This window comes from Perca fluviatilis, chromosome 16 (genome assembly GCF_010015445.1).
Source record: "Perca fluviatilis chromosome 16, GENO_Pfluv_1.0, whole genome shotgun sequence".
In the NCBI taxonomy this organism is placed as follows: Eukaryota; Metazoa; Chordata; class Actinopteri; order Perciformes; family Percidae; genus Perca; species Perca fluviatilis.
Window position 1 is genome coordinate 4,150,410 of NC_053127.1, and position 17,500 is coordinate 4,167,909.

The following is a 17,500-nucleotide window of genomic DNA, read 5'->3' on the forward strand; positions in this document are numbered from 1 at the left end:
TTTCCAATGTGGGTTACGCTGCAAATGGCTAATAAAGTGAATCTGAATCTGATGTGCGTGTGTGTGCGCGCATGTGTGGGTGTGCGCGCGTGTCTGTCGGTTTGTGGGTGTGCGCGCATGTGTATGTGCGTGTGTGCCAGGGGTGCACAATATATCGACTCAATATTGTTATCGCGATATCACGTTGCGCAATATTATACCGAAAGTCTCGCGATAATTTGTTTGCGTTGCATCCCGCCCAACGTGTACCCAAAAAGTACAGAAGCAACAAGAGGAGAAACTCAATAGAAGGTTCCGCTGCTCTTTGACTTGGTAGCGTTGCATTTCCCCCTCTGACTCATGTCCTGGTTCTGCTTCTCAGTCAGCAACATGAGTTCAAGGAGGGGAGACTCTTTGCTTCTCTCACTAGGACTCTAGAGTCACTACTCACTCTGAAGATAATCACTCTCTCACTTCTCCCACGCAATACACAGGAAACAGACAGAGACAACAAAACGAAGCGAAAGAAAAGACCTAAAGAGAAAGCGAAGGGAGTCAGTGGATAGGGGGTGGGAATCACCAGCGGCCTCACGATACGATATCATCACGATACAATATTATTGCGATTTTAAAAACATATTGCAATATTCTGCGATATATTGCAATTTATTACCTTTTTTTCCAACTCTAAAAAGGACAATTTTGTCAACATTTGTTTTATCTAAAAAGATACATTTCTCTGTTTGTTCATCTCACTTCAATTGTGTTGCTGCAAAATGGGGATAGTCAAGCAGACAGACTGACCAACACATATATAATAAAAGATGGATACTTGGCGTCTGTGTATCCATACAGTATTGCCACGAAAAATATCGCGATACTATGCTGTATTGATTTTTCCCCCCACCCCTAACAGTGGAGCAAAAGAAAGAGAATGAGTGTTGCTCAGGGAGACGACGAAATAACAGAGATTGAAGAGGAAAACTTTAGTGGCCAAAAGTGACGTCTCCTCGGCAGCTTGGAAATACTTTGGCTTTGAGCCAACAGATGTTGCATTGTATTGTTTTTATACTGTAGTGTACATCCAACCAGTAGAACATCCTGTTCTGTAGACACATGTTGGACCGGTCCAATATGACTGCAGGTTGAAAATAAACCTTGTGTTGTAAGAACATTTTTTTATTTGTTTTGAATCCATTTTGATGCGTTTTCCCATAACTTTGGTAATTTTACATAAGTTTAAATATATCGAAATTAATATCGATATCGCAATATCAAATTTTTTCCATATCGTGCACCCCTAGCGCATGTGTCTGTGTGTGTCTGTGTGTGTGTGTGTGTGTGTGTGTGTGTGTGTGTGTGTGTGTGTGTGTGTGTGTCTCATGAAGGTGATATCTGTGCCAGGACTTTAAACATATCTCCAGAGGGGGACAGCGACTCACTCCTTCCGAATGTCCTCCTCGGTGAACGGGACGTCCTCGATCAGCACGGCCGACTTGGCGCTGAAGAAGATCCCCAGCATCGCCTGGAAGGAGGAGGAGAAGAAGAAGAAGAAGAAGAAGAAGAAGAAGAAGAAGAAGAAGAAGAAGAAGAAGGAGAAGGAGAAGAAGAAGAAGAAGAAGAAGAAGAAGAAGACGACAACCGCAGGTCAGAACAGAGAGGCTCAACGCGAGGCTCGGGGACCCAGCGTTCATTATATTCTCATAAAAAGGTATTAATGTGTGGATTATTTTTTGGTTTCTTCCAATTCTATGAATTAGTATTATAAAAAGATCTTTAAAAAAGGGTTTAAATGTTGGGCTGCAGAAACATCTGTGTGTGTGTGCAGGACATCACACACACACACACACACACACACACACACACACACACACACACACACACACACACACACACACAAAAACACACACACACACACACACACACACACAGCAAAGCTTGTGTCAGTCCAGCTGGCTGCACAGAACACATTAACACATTCACACCTATGTTAAAGGGAACACACACACACAACACACACACACACACACACACACACACACACACACTTCCTCTTTGGAAACATCACATGAGATGAAAAAAAAAAAGAGTCACATGATTCATTTAAAAACGGAATTTTCTGCCACTCAGTTCATCAAATATAAACACACTTTGTTAAAACTTCACGTAGAAAAACAATGCTTTAAATCAGCCAGAAATCAACTGAACATACTTTAATATTATAATATATTATATTATTAGTGTCATCAGCTGATGAAATCATCAGGATTTAAATGGTGATCAATAATGTCCCGATCCCCCAAAAATATGTGTTTTTACATGACATTCTGGCACCATAAATACATATATACATGTATATTATATACATATAATATATATATAAACGTTACATTCCGTAAAATAATGTGTAATGCTGTATTCTCAGACATGTCACCGTTCACTTGCGTGGAAAACCAGACATTAGCCCCCTCCGTAACGTTAATTACAGTACAGTACAATGTCACCGATCAAACTATCGATTACTAGAGCTGTATATATTATTATCTAATGCTAATAACGTTACGTTCATCTTGGCCTACGTTACGTTACGTTACATGGGCGCCATCTATTTACCGGAGACGAAAATTACGTTCAAGGATTACTTTGCGTCAGATGGTTTGTCATCCGTTATTTTAAGGGGTTTTGCCAACTTCAAAGAAATACATAAAATCATAAAGATATGCGCTGAAAAGATCTAACTTTCATTTTCAATAAAAAAAACGCCACGAATAGTTTGCTAGCTAGCTAATCAGTAAGAATCCAGGAAATAGCCGCCACCCCTCCCAGCCAAATGATCCATATTTCTTACCAGCATGATGACACCCCAGATGCTGATCACTATCCCGCACGCGGCCATCTTCGGCCCGCAGAACAAAAGCGACGGCATGGCTGTGTTTGGCCGTATCGATCAATCAGAAGCTGGTTTTATTCTTGATTCACTGGCTAAACTGAGAAGTGATCCTCAATCCCATTGACATATAGCTCAATCCTCACAGTCAGCTGAGCCGCATCACTCGGTTTTACTCGGTGAAATTCGCCAACTGCAGTGACGAGCAGCGCAGCGACCAATCAAAACGTCCCACAGCGCAGCGACCAATGAAAGCGTCCAGCTCGTCACGCCCCGCCTTTTCCTCTGAGATTGACCAATGGCGTTCAACTTCCAAAGTCGCGCAACATTCCCCTTTTATTCCGTCTGCCTTTTGTTGTACGATATTTATATTGTTTTCTTCTGAATATGTGAAATATATAAATTACTCCGAATTGATTCCAATCAATCTAAATCGGATGTGTTCTTCCAAAAGCTTCGTGTTTTAGAAAATCGTGCCCAGGTCTCTATGGAAGCGCGCTAACGATAGCGAGCTAGCTAACGTTACAGAAGCTAACTTTAGCTAGCAGCTAGCTCTGTACTTTTCGTGTGATTGTTTTGAAGGAAGAACACGTTTTAAGAAAAGAGATTCAACTCCTTCGCAAACATGACGTCTGCCTCCGCTAAGGTAAGCTCTCACCTGGCTATAAGAGATCTACTTTCTGCGTGCGTCAACCGAATCTTAAGTTTAGCGGCTCGCTCAGCTGTAAACAAAACTCCATTCAGAAATCTGTTAATTTTACGGTTTTTCTTACCGCACAAACGTAGACTGGACGAAAAATTATTTCACTTGTGTTCTCCTAAATAAATACAATCTAATGCTACATTCGGCTAATCGTTAATTCACCAAACACATAACCTTACACTAAAAATCCAAACTTTCCTGATTGCTTGTTGTGCTAGCCGGCTGCTATGAGCCGTCCAAATGCCCGTATTCAGTTGCGTTAAAAGGGCTGTTTGGTGGGTCAGGTTTTGCACAGACGTTAAAACAGAACTCAAGACACAGAAAGCGTCCCGAGGAAAGTTTATAGCTGCTGGTCAGAGGATTCCTGCTGACATCACAGACCCAATAATGACGTATATAGACGTATGATGATGACCACCATCATATTTAACTTTTTTAACATTTACTCCAGTAGTCTACTTATAAGTACCAATTCAAAGGCAAGGCAAAGCTGCTTTATTTATAACGGCACGTTTCAGCAACAAAGCAAAGTGCTTTACATTAAAGAGCAGTTTAAAACTATTAACATTTGTTAATGATAATATATAAACAGACACTTTAAGGAAAGGCTTCAGCCTGGATTTTAAAGACGTTTTTGTTGCAGTTTGTTCCCAATATGTGAAGCTTAAAAACAATCTGTTTTGCTAAGTGAAATCTTATTTCAGACAGACACACACACTAGGGCTGCTCGATTATGGAAAAAATATATACTCACGATTATTTCGGTAAATGTTGAAATCACAATAATTAAACACGATTACTCGTTAACTTCTGGAAAGATGTTGCAATTATTGAACTTAAAAAAACAGTGGAAAAAGTTAAATAAATCCACAGTAAAAACACATAGAGCTGTGAACTTTGCCGTAATACTTGTCCTATTTAAACACGAGAGAAAATAAGAGTTTATTTTGCAAAAATGTAATGAGCTAAATAATAGCTTTTCTCGATTATTCAGTTTTTGTGATCACTGGGAGCCAAAATCATAATCACGATAAAATTTAGATTGATTACACAGCCCTAACACACACACACACACACACACACACACACACACACACACACACACACACACACACAAGCTTGAATATATTTTTACGGTAGTCATTTTTTGAAACAGAAAAAGTCTGAAGGTAAATGTCACACTTGATTTCTTTCACTTTTTTCTTTTTAACTTCAATAAATGCAACATCTTTCCAAAAGTCATTAAAGGAATCTTGTTAAATAATCTGGAATTCAATATTGACCAAAATAATCCTGATAGTGATTTATTTTTTGTGTCCATAATCGAGCAGCGCTAAACCATGTTTACTGCTGTAAGGTTTCTAGTGCAGGACGTGTACTTGTAGTGGAGTATTTTTACGGTGTGTATTAGTACTTTTACTGCAGTAAAGACTGCTGGTCGTCCAGGTAATGTTTATGTTGTGTTGTCTGCAGGTCGGAGAGATCTTCTCTGCAGCAGGAGCTGCCTTCACCAAGCTGGGAGAGTTAACCATGCAGCTGCACCCGGTATCAGACTCCAGCCCTGCAGGGTGAGACACACACACACACACACACACACACAGACAGAGACACACACACACACACAAGACACACACAGACAGAGACACACACACACACACACACACACACACACACAGACACACACACACACACACACACACACACACACACACACACACACACACACACACACACAGACACACGAGACACACACACATACACACAGAGAACACACACACAGACACACACAGAGACACAGACACACACAGAGACAGACACACACAGAGACAGACACACAGACACACACAGAGACAGACACACACACACACACACACAGACAGAGACACACACACACAGACACACACAGAGACACACACACAGACAGAGACACACACACACAGACACAGGTAACAGACACACAGAGACACACACAGGTAATACACACACACAGAGACACACACACACACAGACACACACACAGACGCAGGTAAAGACAGAGACACACACAGAGACACACACAGGTAACACACACACAGAGACACACACAGAGACACACACCACACACACACACACAGATACACACAAGGTAACACACACACACAGGACACACACACACAGAGACACACACAGGTAACACACACAGGTAACACACACACACAGAGACACACACAGACAGGTAACACACACACACAGCGACACACACACACAGGGACACACAGGTAACACACACGGTACACACAGAGACGCACAGACAGGGTGCACACACACAGAGACGCACACACACAAGAGACAACAAACCTCTGACTGGTGTGTATACCAGAGCAGTTAATCCTGCTGTATCAACACGGATGAATGTATTCAGCCATGTGTAGCGATGTGTGTGCGTGTGTCGTGTGTGTAACGTGTTGACATGTGTGTAGCGTGTATTGTGTTTAACTGTGTGATATGTGTTTTGTAGCGTGTGTGTATTAACGTGTGTGTAATGTGCGACATGTGTGTGTGTAGTGTGTGTGTAACGTGTGACTGTGTATTGTTGTTGTAGCGTATTGTGTGTAACTGTGTGCTGTGTGTGTGGTGTAATGTGTGACATGTGTGTGTAATGTGTGACATGTGTTAGCTTGGTGTTGTAACGTGTGACATGTGTGTAGCGTGTGTGTAGCGTGTGTGTAACGTTATGGCGTTGTGTGTGTTAATTGTACATGTGTTAGCTGGTATTATAGCTTTGGTGTGTGTGTTGTGTAAGTGTTGTACATTGTGATATGTGTGTTGGCGTGTGATGTATGTGTAGCTGTGTTAATAGCTGTGTGTGTGTAACATTGTGACGTATGTGTATAGTGTTGTGTGTGGTTTGTGTGTGTGACATTGTGCTATTATTGTGTGATGTGTTATGTTGTGTTGTGTGTGTGACTGTGTGTGGTATTTGTGTGGTATTGTGTGACGTATTATTGTGTGCTGTGGTATTGTTGTGTTTATTGACTGTATGTGTGTATTGTGACATGTGTGTGTTGTATTGTGGTTGTTGTGCTGTGTGTACATTGTATTTAGTATTTATTTGTGATATGTGGTGATGTGTGTATTGTTGTGAGTGTTGTATTTTATTGATATTGGTATGTATATGTTATTGTGACGTATTATTATTGATATTATTATTGTTGACATGTGTTGTAGTTAGTATTGTTTGTGTGTATTGGTGTTGTAATGCGTTGTGTATTATGTATTGTGTGTAACTTGTAACATGTGTAGTGTTGTGTAAGTTGTGATGTGTTATTGGGATATGATATGTGGTTTTTATTTTATGGTGGTATTATGGTATTATTGTGTGAGTTATGTGTTAGTATGGATGTTATTGTTGATGTTATTGTGTGTAACTTTGGTGGCATTGTAGGCGTGTTATGTGGGTTATTGTGTGTAACATTGTGACATGTGTGTAGCGTTATTGTGGTGTGACATTGTGACATTTGTTGTGCGTGTTATGGCTTGTTGTTTGTTGATATTTTGTGACGTATTGTTATTAGCGTTAATGGGTTATTGTGTGTAACTTGTGGGTTGGTTGTTATTGTTGTGGATGTGGTGGGGTGGAGGGGAAGGGTGGGGGGGGGTGGGGGTGGTATTGTTTGTGTCGTGTTGGGGGGGGGGTGTGGTGTTTGATTGCTGTGTGTTGTGGCATGTGGTCATTTTTGTGTGTGTATGTGTATTTTGAGTGTAACATGTGTGTGTTGAGTGTAACGTGTGTGTAACATGTGTGTGTGTTGGTATGTGTGTGTGTGTTGTGTAACATGTGTATGTGTTGAGTGTAACGTGTGTTAACATGTGTGTTTGTTGAGTGTAACGTGTGTGTAACATGTGTGTGTGTTGAGTGTAGTTGTAGTGTGTTGAGTGTAACGTGTGTGTAACGTGTGTGTTGAGTGTAACATGTGTGTGTGTTGAGTGTAACGTGTGTGTAACATGTGTGTGTTGAGTGTAACGTGTGTGTAACGTATGTGTGTGTGTTGAGTGTAACGTGTGTGTAACATGTGTGTGTGTTGAGTGTAACGTGTGTGTAACATGTGTGTGTGTTGAGTGTAACGTGTGTGTAACGTGTGTGTGTGTTGAGTGTAACGTGTGTGTAACGTGTGTGTGTGTTGAGTGTAACGTGTGTGTAACGTGTGTGTGTTGAGTGTAAATGAAGTCCGTCTCGGTCCTCAGAGCCAAATGGACGGAGACGGAGATCGAGATGCTGCGCTTGGCCGTGCGTCGCTTCGGAGACGACCTCAACAACATCAGCACCGTGATCAAAGAGCGCACTGTGTAGGTCTGCTTCCTGTTATCTCTCTGCACTGTGTAGGTCTGCTTCCTGTTATCTCTCTGCACTGTGTAGGTCTGCTTCCTGTTATCTCTCAGCACTGTGTAGGTCTGCTTCCTGTTATCTCTCTGCACTGTGTAGGTCTGCTTCCTGTTATCTCTCTGCACTGTGTAGGTCTGCTTCCTGTTATCTCTCAGCACTGTGTAGGTCTGCTTCCTGTTATCTCTCAGCACTGTGTAGGTCTGCTTCCTGTTATCTCTCTGCACTGTGTAGGTCTGCTTCCTGTTATCTCTCAGCACTGTGTAGGTCTGCTTCCTGTTATCTCTCTGCACTGTGTAGGTCTGCTTCCTGTTATCTCTCTGCACTGTGTAGGTCTGCTTCCTGTTATCTCTCAGCACTGTGTAGCTCTGCTTCCTGTTATCTCACTGCACTGTGTAGGTCTGCTTCCTGTTATCTCATCTCACTTTACGTGGTTTAATTATCAAAAAACACCATATTTTTGTTGTGCTGCACATTGCTGCAGCTCCTCTTTTCACCCTGTGTGTTGAGCTCTCTGTTTTAGCTCCAGAGTGAGACCTCTGAGTGAGAGTGCAGATTTTGTGCAGATGCTAAGCTAAGCTAAAGTGTCCCTGTGTAACGTGGTGTGTCCAGTCTTTATGCTAAGCTAAGCTAAGCGTGTCCCTGTGTAACGTGGTGTCTCCAGTCTTTATGCTAAGCTAAGCTAAGTGTGGTCCTGTGTAACGTGGTGTCTCCAGTCTTTATGCTAAGCTAAGCTAAGTGTGTTCCTGTGTAACGTGGTGTGTCCAGTCTTTATGCTAAGCTAAGCTAAGTGTGTTCCTGTGTAACGTGGTGTGTCCAGTCTTTATGCTAAGCTAAGCTAAGCGTGTCCCTGTGTAACGTGGTGTCTCCAGTCTTTATGCTAAGCTAAGCTAAGTGTGTTCCTGTGTAACGTGGTGTGTCCAGTCTTTATGCTAAGCTAAGTGTGTTCCTGTGTAACGTGGTGTTAACAGTCTTTATGCTAAGCTAAGCTAAGTGTGTTCCTGTGTAACGTGGTGTGTCCAGTCTTTATGCTAAGCTAAGCGTGTCCCTGTGTAACGTGGTGTCTCCAGTCTTTATGCTAAGCTAAGCTAAGTGTGTTCCTGTGTAACGTGGTGTGTCCAGTCTTTATGCTAAGCTAAGTGTGTTCCTGTGTAACGTGGTGTTAACAGTCTTTATGCTAAGCTAAGCTAAGTGTGTTCCTGTGTAACGTGGTGTTTGCAGTCTTTATGCTAAGCTAAGCATGTCCCTGTGTAACCTGGTGTTTCCGGTCTTTATGCTAAGCTAAGCATGTCCCTGTGTAACCTGGTGTTTCCGGTGTTTATGCTAAGCTAAGCATGTCCCTGTGTAACCTGGTGTCTCCAGTCTTCATGCTAAGCTAAGCTAGCGTGTCCCTGTGTAACGTGGTGTTTCCAGTCTTTATGCTAAGCTAAGCATGTCCCTGTGTAACCTGGTGTTTCCGGTCTTTATGCTAAGCTAAGCATGTCCCTGTGTAACCTGGTGTTTCCGGTCTTTATGCTAAGCTAAGCGTGTCCCTGTGTAACATGGTGTTTCCGGTCTTTATGCTAAGCTAAGCTAGCGTGTCCCTGTGTAACGTGGTGTCTCCAGTCTTCATGCTATGCTAAGCTAGCGTGTCCCTGTGTAACGTGGTATCTCCAGTCTTCATGCTAAGCTAAGCTAGCGTGTCCCTGTGTAACGTGGTGTTTCCAGTCTTCATGCTAAGCTAAGCTAGCGTGTCCCTGTGTAACGTGGTGTCTCCAGTCTTCATGCTAAGCTAAGCTAGCATGTCCCTGTGTAACGTGGTGTCTCCAGTCTTCATGCTAAACTAAGCTAGCGTGTCCCTGTGTAACGTGGTGTCTCCAGTCTTCATGCTAAACTAAGCTAAGCGTGTCCCTGTGTAACATGGTGTCTCCAGTCTTCATGCTAAGCTAAGATAGCGGTGGCCGCTGTAACGTGGTGTCTCAAGCTAGCATGTCCCTGTGTAACGTGGTGTCTCCAGTCTTCATGCTAAGCTAAGCTGCGTGTCCCTGCGTAATTGTCTCCAGTCTTCATGTCGGCTCAGCTAGCGTGTCCCTGTGTAACGTGGTGTCTCCAGTCTTCATGCTAAACTAAGCTAGCGTGTCCCTGTGTAACATGGTGTCTCCAGTCTTCATGCTAAGCTAAGATAGCGTGTCCCTGTGTAACGTGGTGTCTCCAGTCTTCATGCTAAACTAAGCTAGCGTGTCCCTGTGTAACATGGTGTCTCCAGTCTTCATGCTAAACTAAGCTAGCGTGTCCCTGTGTAACGTGGTGTCTCCAGTCTTCATGCTAAGCTAAGCTAAGCGTGTCCCTGTGTAACATGGTGTCTCCAGTCTTCATGCTAAGCTAAGCTGGCCGGCCCTGTGTAACATGGTGTCTCCAGTCTTCATGCTAAGCTAAGATAGCGTGTCCCTGTGTAACGTGGTGTCTCCAGTCTTCATGCTAAGCTAAGCGTGTCCCTGTGTAACATGGTGTCTCCAGTCTTCATGCTAAGCTAAGATAGCGTGTCCCTGTGTAACGTGGTGTCTCCAGTCTTCATGCTAAGCTAAGCTAGCATGTCCCTGTGTAACGTGGTGTCTCCAGTCTTCATGCTAAGCTAAGCTAGCGTGTCCCTGTGTAACGTGGTGTCTCCGGTCTTCATGCTAAGCTAAGCTAGCGTGTCCCTGTGTAACCTGGTGTTTCCGGTCTTTATACTAAGCTAAGCTAGCATGTCCCTGTGTAACGTGGTGTCTCCGGTCTTCATGCTAAGCTAAGATAGCGTGTCCCTGTGTAACGTGGTTTCTCCAGTCTTCATGCTAAGCTAAGCTAGCGTGTCCCTGTGTAACGTGGTGTCTCCAGTCTTCATGCTAAGCTAAGCTAGCGTGTCCCTGTGTAACGTGGTGTCTCCAGTCTTCACGCTAAACTAAGCTAGCGTGTCCCTGTGTAACATGGTGTCTCCAGTCTTCATGCTAAGCTAAGATAGCGTGTCCCTGTGTAACGTGGTGTCTCCAGTCTTCATGCTAAACTAAGCTAGCGTGTCCCTGTGTAACGTGGTGTCTCCAGTCTTCATGCTAAGCTAAGCTAGCGTGTCCCTGTGTAACCTGGTGTTTCCGGTCTTTATACTAAGCTAAGCTAGCATGTCCCTGTGTAACGTGGTGTCTCCAGTCTTCATGCTAAGCTAAGCTAGCATGTCCCTGTGTAACGTGGTGTCTCCAGTCTTCATGCTAAGCTAAGCTAGCGTGTCCCTGTGTAACGTGGTGTCTCCGGTCTTCATGCTAAGCTAAGATAGCGTGTCCCTGTGTAACGTGGTGTCTCCGGTCTTCATGCTAAGCTAAGCTAGCGTGTCTCTCCTCCCCTGCAGAGCTCAGATAAAGAGCACGGTGAAGAGGAAGCTGTACGAGGACAGCCGCGTGCCCATTTCCTCCGAATCGCCGAAGAAGACCGTGAAGAAGACCGCCATGACGACGGCTCCGGCGCTCGCCGCGCCCGCCATGATCGCCGTGCCGACCTCGCAGGTTGTCGTGGCGACGGGCATGCAGAACAGCCCCTCTCTGGCCCCGCCCCTCAAGAAACAGAAGACGGCAGGTGAGAAATGTGTTTAAAAATGGATATAAATGTGTAAAAGATTTTAGGGCTGCCACCTCTTAGTCGATTAGTCGACTAATCGGTCGTTTTGGTCTCAGTCGACTAAGATTTCTTCAGTCGACTAGTCATTTTTTTATGCTTATTCGTGCTTAATTACTCATTTCCAAGAAACTCATGAGCACATTTATGGTAAACACAAGATTTAAAGTGGTGCTTTTGCAGCATTAATTGTGAAACTCAGTTTTACAGATGGTTAATTAACTACATTTATATTGTGCTTTTCTAGTCTTAACCACCTCTCAAAGCGCACAGCTCTGTCGATTCAATCAACTCATCGATCAGTCGACAAAATCCTATAAGTGTTAGTCGACTAAGGATTTCTTCGTCGAGGACAGCCCTACTGGAAACATAATTCTGCTGCAAGGAAAAAAAAAAAGAGAAGTCAAATACCCAAGCGCTGGATTATTTCTCATTTTTGAAACATTTTGAGTTTTTTTTTTCACCCTAAACTTAAAAAAAAAAAATGACGACAAAACAATTAACACAACGCAGAGGTGTGTGTGTGTGTGTGTGTGTGTGTGTGTGTGTGTGTGTGTGTGTGTGTGTGTGTTGATCTAAAATGTGCAGAGATGAGCGTCAGGTAAACAGCAGAGCGGAGCCTTTTAGGGAAATAAAATAAAAGAAGGTTGGTTGGTGTCTGTTGCTCGGGTGAGAGGTCAGCGGGGACAGCAGCTTTTTTATGCTTATTCATGCTTAATTACTCATTTCCAAGAAACTCATGAGCACATTTACGGTAAACACAAGATTTAAAGTGGTGCTTTTGCAGCATTAATTGTGGAGAAACTCAGTTTTACAGATGGTTAATTAACTACATTTATATTGTGCTTTTTCTAGTCTTAACCACCTCTCAAAGCGCACAGCTCTGTCGATTCAATCAACTCATTGATTAGTCGACAAAATCCTATAAGTGTTAGTCGACTAAGGATTTCTTCGTCGAGGACAGCCCTACTGAAAACATAATTCTGCTGCACAAAAAAAAAAAAAGAGAAGTCAAATACCTAGCGCTGGATTATTTCTCATTTTTTGAAACATTTTGAGTTTTTTTTTTTCACCCTAAACTTAAAAAAAAAAATGACGACAAAACAATTAACACAACGCAGAGAGGTGTGTGTGTGTGTGTGTGTGTTGATCTAAAATGTGCAGAGATGAGCGTCAGGTAAACAGCAGAGCGGAGCCTTTTAGGGAAATAAAATAAAAGAAGGTTGGTTGGTGTCTGTTGCTCGGGTGAGAGGTCAGCGGGACAGCAGCTTTTTTATGCTTATTCATGCTTAATTACTCATTTCCAAGAAACTCATGAGCACATTTATGGTAAACACAAGATTTAAAGTGGTGCTTTTGCAGCATTAATTGTGGAGAAACTCAGTTTTACAGATGGTTAATTAACTACATTTATATTGTGCTTTTTCTAGTCTTAACCACCTCTCAAAGCGCACAGCTCTGTCGATTCAATCAACTCATTGATTAGTCGACAAAATCCTATAAGTGTTAGTCGACTAAGGATTTTCCGTCGAGGACAGCCCTACTGAAAACATAATTCTGCTGCACAAAAAAAAAAGGAAGTCAAATACCTAGCGCTGGATTATTTCTCATTTTTTGAAACATTTTGAGTTTTTTTTTTCACCCTAAACTAAAAAAAAAATGACGACAAAACAATTAACACAACGCAGAGAGGTGTGTGTGTGTGTGTGTGTGTGTGTGTGTGTGTGTTGATCTAAAATGTGCAGAGATGAGCGTCAGGTAAACAGCAGAGCGGAGCCTTTTAGGGAAATAAAATAAAAGAAGGTTGGTTGGTGTCTGTTGCTCGGGTGAGAGGTCAGCGGGACAGCAGCTTTTTTATGCTTATTCATGCTTAATTACTCATTTCCAAGAGACTTCTTAGCACATTTACGGTAAACACAAGATTTAAAGTGGTGCTTTTGCAGCATTAATTGTGGAGAAACTCAGTTTTACAGATGGTTAATTAACTACATTTATATTGTGCTTTTCTAGTCTTAACCACCTCTCAAAGCGCACAGCTCTGTCGATTCAATCAACTCATCGATCAGTCGACAAAATCCTATAAGTGAATGAAAAGTCGTAACATGATTCCAACCAGTGGTGTCGTCCACGTCAGCGGTTCTCAAACTTTTTTCAATAAAGTTCCCTCCCTTTGAACAGTGTTTTAAGCCATGTACCCCCTAACCAGCACGAATAATGTTTGGTAGAATAATAAAAGTCTGTGTAAAGAGGAAGAATACAGCGCTGTCAGATAGATTTACTAAACTACAGCCTTGGACCTGGACGACATTTAGATGATGATGGAGAAAGGAGACAAAAACTTGGAAAAAGAGGGTAGAAAGAAGGAAGGAAGGAATAGGTCGAACATAGTCATAAAAACTTTGAAAAACAAACACAGTAGAAAGAAGGAAGGCAACACTAGGGCGACACAAAGGGACAACAAATTCAAATAAGAGATAAACTTCGAAAAAAGAGACGAAAACTTTAAAGAAAAAAAGACAGTAGGACAAAGTAAGGAAGAAAGGCAAGAACTGGTCCAAACAAACGACAAAACCTTCAAGAAAAGGTGAGAAACTTGGAGAATAACAGACAAAAACTTCGAAAAAAATGACAAACTTGGAGAAAAACGACCCTGCAGTCCTCCAGAGTACCACTAGGGGGACATGTACCCCCTGCAGTCCTCCAGAGTACCTCTAGGGGGACATGTACCCCCTGCAGTCCTCCAGAGTACCTCTAGGGGGACATGTACCCCCTGCAGTCCTCCAGAGTACCTCTAGGGGGACATGTACCCCCTGCAGTCCTCCAGAGGACCTCTAGGGGGACATGTACCCCCTGCTGTCCTCCAGAGGACCTCTAGGGGGACATGTACCCCCTGTAGTACTCCAGAGTACCTCTAGGGGGACATGTACCCCCTGCAGTCCTCCCACGTACCCCCTGCAGTCCTCCAGAGGACCCCTAGGGGGACACGTACCCCCTGCAGTACTCCAGAGTACCCCTAGGGGGACACGTACCACCTGCAGTACTCCAGAGTACCACTAGGGGGGCACATACCCCCTGCAGTCCTCCAGAGTACCCCTAGGGGGACATGTACCCCCTGCAGTCCTCAAGAGTACCCCTAGGGGGACACGTACCCCCTGCAGACCTCCAGAGGACCCCTAGGGGGACACGTACCCCCTGCAGTCCTCCAGAGGACCCCTAGGGGGACACATACCACCATTTGAGAAACACTGCTTTAGTTGATAAATAAGTCAGTGCAAGACAGAAGACTTTAACACCCTTCTTCTTCTTCTCCTCTTCTTCTCCTCTTCTCCTCCTCTTCTCGTCTTCTCCTCCTTCTTCTTCTCCTCCTCTTGTCCTCTTCTTCTTCTCCTCCTCCTCTTCTTCTTCTCCTCCTCTTCCCCCTGCAGACGTGACTCTGAGCGCGCTCAACGACTCTGACGTGAACAGCGACCTCGTGGACATCGAAGGACTCGGAGACGGATCGTCCAACAAGAAGCTCAACTTTGACCAAGGTGATGAGGTCACACACACACACACACACACACACACACACACACACACACACACACACACAAACACACAGACACACACACACACACACACACACACACACAGACACACACACACACACAAACACACACACACACACACACACAGACACACACACACATACACACACACAACAACACACACACACACACACAGACAGACACACACAAAACACACGCAACACACACACACACACACACACACACACAGACACACACACACACACACACACACACACAGAGACACACACACACACACACACACACACACAGAGACACACACATACACACACACATACATACACACACACACACACAATACACACAAACACACACACACAGACACAGACACACACAAACACACACACACAGACACACACACACACAACACACACACACACAGAGACACACACACACACACACACGACGAGGTCACAAACACACACATACACAGATTATACACACACACACACAGGTTACACACACACGCACACACACACATATATACACACACACCCCTACACACACTGATGTCGCCTTGACTACATATATATATATATATATATATATATATATGTATATATATATATATATATATATATATATATATATGTATATATATATATATATATCTCTATCTATGTAAAGTGATGTCATGTTCTGATCTTACCAGACTGTTGTAGCTGTTCTATTATTCACCTTTACCCTCTTAGTCATTATATCCACATTACTGATGATTATTGATCTAAACTCTCATTGTGTAAATATGTTGTGAAAGCACCGACCAATCAGCGTTGGTTTGGAGGCGGGTTCAGGTGGTGATAGACAGATGGTTTATCCAATCAGCTGACCAGGACTTTCAGACAGCTGTAGCCCTAATTCTGTTAGCCGCTCGCTAATGCTTTTTCCTCTTGGATCCTTCTTTTGGAAGATGGACCAGGAACCTGAAATGGGGCCTTTTTATTCCTAAATCCTCGTTACACAAACGGCAAATCTCCTTTACCGACATGCTGCTAGCTCGCTGAGCTAACGAGCTAACGAGCTAACGAGCTATGCTCTGCCAGCAGCAGCAGCAGCAGGGGTGGCCTGGCTCGTGGTTGTATTTTCATCCGCTATCGTCGATCTGATTGGTTGATTCGGCCCCGTCTATCACCAACTATAGTTGGTAGATAGACAGATGGTTTATCCAATCAGCTAACCAGGATTTTCACCCCCTCCCTTTCCCCCAAAAGTTCTCCAACGGAAAGTTCCCAGAGTGGATATGCCGAGCAAAATGCGAAGCGATCCATCTGGTGGAGTCAGGTGGACCTCTACATGGAGTTCTTGTCTTGTGTCTCATGCTGTCTTGTCCCCCTGCCTGTGTCCCCTCAGAGAGCCTGAACCTGGACTCCAGCCTCATCATGAACTCCAGTGACCTCCCGCTGCTGTCCCGCTGACCTCTGACCTCTGACCTCACCTCTCAGCAGCAGACACCAACCAACCTTCTTTTTTTTTTTTTTATTTCATTTCCCTAAAGGCTCCGCTCTGCTGTTTACCTGACGCTCATCTCTCCACATTTTAGATCAACACACACACACACACACACACACATCTCTCTGCTTTGTGTTCATTTTTTTGTCTTTTTTTTTTTTTAAAGTTTAGGGTGAAAAAAAAAAAAACTCAAAATGTTTTCAAAAAAAATGAGAAATAATCCAGCGCCACCCAAGTGGAAATCAGTTCATTTTTCTCCTTCATCTTTCAAAGAAGGGCCGGTAAACTTTGTGTCCTCTATTTAGGTATTTGACTTTTTTTTTTTTTTTTTTCGTGCAGCACAATTATGTTTTCAGTTCAGTTTTCTGTTTGAAACAAAAAACAAAAAAAAAATCAGTTTCTAAAAAAAAAGGTTTTAAGGAAGCAGAAGCGCGGTCCTGTGCTGTTATCATGAAGAAGCTACCGATCGGTGTTGAGGAGAGCTTTAATATGAAGAACTCCTGCTGTGCGATTGGTCCTTTTGAAGCCCTCCATCTGGAGTCCCGTTGCCAGGGGTTACGTATCGTCACCTTCCTAAAAAAAAAATAATGGCCTAAGTCGTGTTTCTTTTGGCAGAAGAGCCAGTGGAGATGATCGGTCCCGGAGTCGGTCCAAAGACTTCCTCAGGACACCCTAACAAGACGAGACCAGATGATGTTATACGTCTCTATAGCAACAGGCGGAGCTAATCTGGATTGTTGCCCAGGAAATGAAAACCGGGCAGCTGATTGGACGAACGCGTCACATGGGGTTTGATTTCTCCGGAGATTCAAAGCTAACTGTCATGGCGGCTCGTTGAGAATCTGATCTCATATCGGACTAAAATAGTTCAGAGAGACGAGTTACTGGAAACATCTGGAGAGAGACAGCGCTGTGTG

General features: G+C 43.5%; 2 protein-coding genes across 2 annotated transcripts in view; one reads left to right on the top strand and one right to left on the bottom strand.

The window, feature by feature from the left end:
* rnasekb (ribonuclease, RNase K b) overlaps window positions 1-3,066 on the bottom strand; it is a 4,964-nt gene extending 1,898 nt beyond the window's left edge. Inside the window, exons 1-2 of the mRNA XM_039776849.1 lie at window positions 2,828-3,066; window positions 1,422-1,504 (exon numbers count right to left, since the gene is read on the bottom strand). Of these exons, the coding sequence (XP_039632783.1) occupies window positions 1,422-1,504; window positions 2,828-2,905 (161 nt within the window). The 5' untranslated portion in view covers window positions 2,906-3,066. The remainder of the gene's footprint in view (window positions 1-1,421; window positions 1,505-2,827) is intronic.
* A 102-nt stretch (window positions 3,067-3,168) lies between these two features.
* On the top strand, window positions 3,169-17,218 carry c16h17orf49 (chromosome 16 C17orf49 homolog). The gene is made up of 6 exons (XM_039776848.1): window positions 3,169-3,512; window positions 5,043-5,137; window positions 7,794-7,895; window positions 11,285-11,508; window positions 14,973-15,077; window positions 16,485-17,218. The coding sequence occupies exons 1-6, from the start codon at window positions 3,492-3,494 to the stop codon at window positions 16,547-16,549; spliced, it is 612 nt and encodes a 203-aa protein (XP_039632782.1). The 5' UTR covers window positions 3,169-3,491; the 3' UTR covers window positions 16,550-17,218.
* The last annotated feature ends 282 nt before the right edge of the window (window positions 17,219-17,500 follow it).

Coding starts and splice junctions, on each gene's coding strand:
- c16h17orf49 (XM_039776848.1), top strand. CDS start 3,492: ATGACGTCTGCCTCCGCTAAG. Junction 7,896..11,284: donor GTGATCAAAGAGCGCACTGT/GTAGGTCTGCTT, acceptor CCTCCCCTGCAG/AGCTCAGATAAAGAGCACGG. Junction 11,509..14,972: donor CAAGAAACAGAAGACGGCAG/GTGAGAAATGTG, acceptor TTCCCCCTGCAG/ACGTGACTCTGAGCGCGCTC.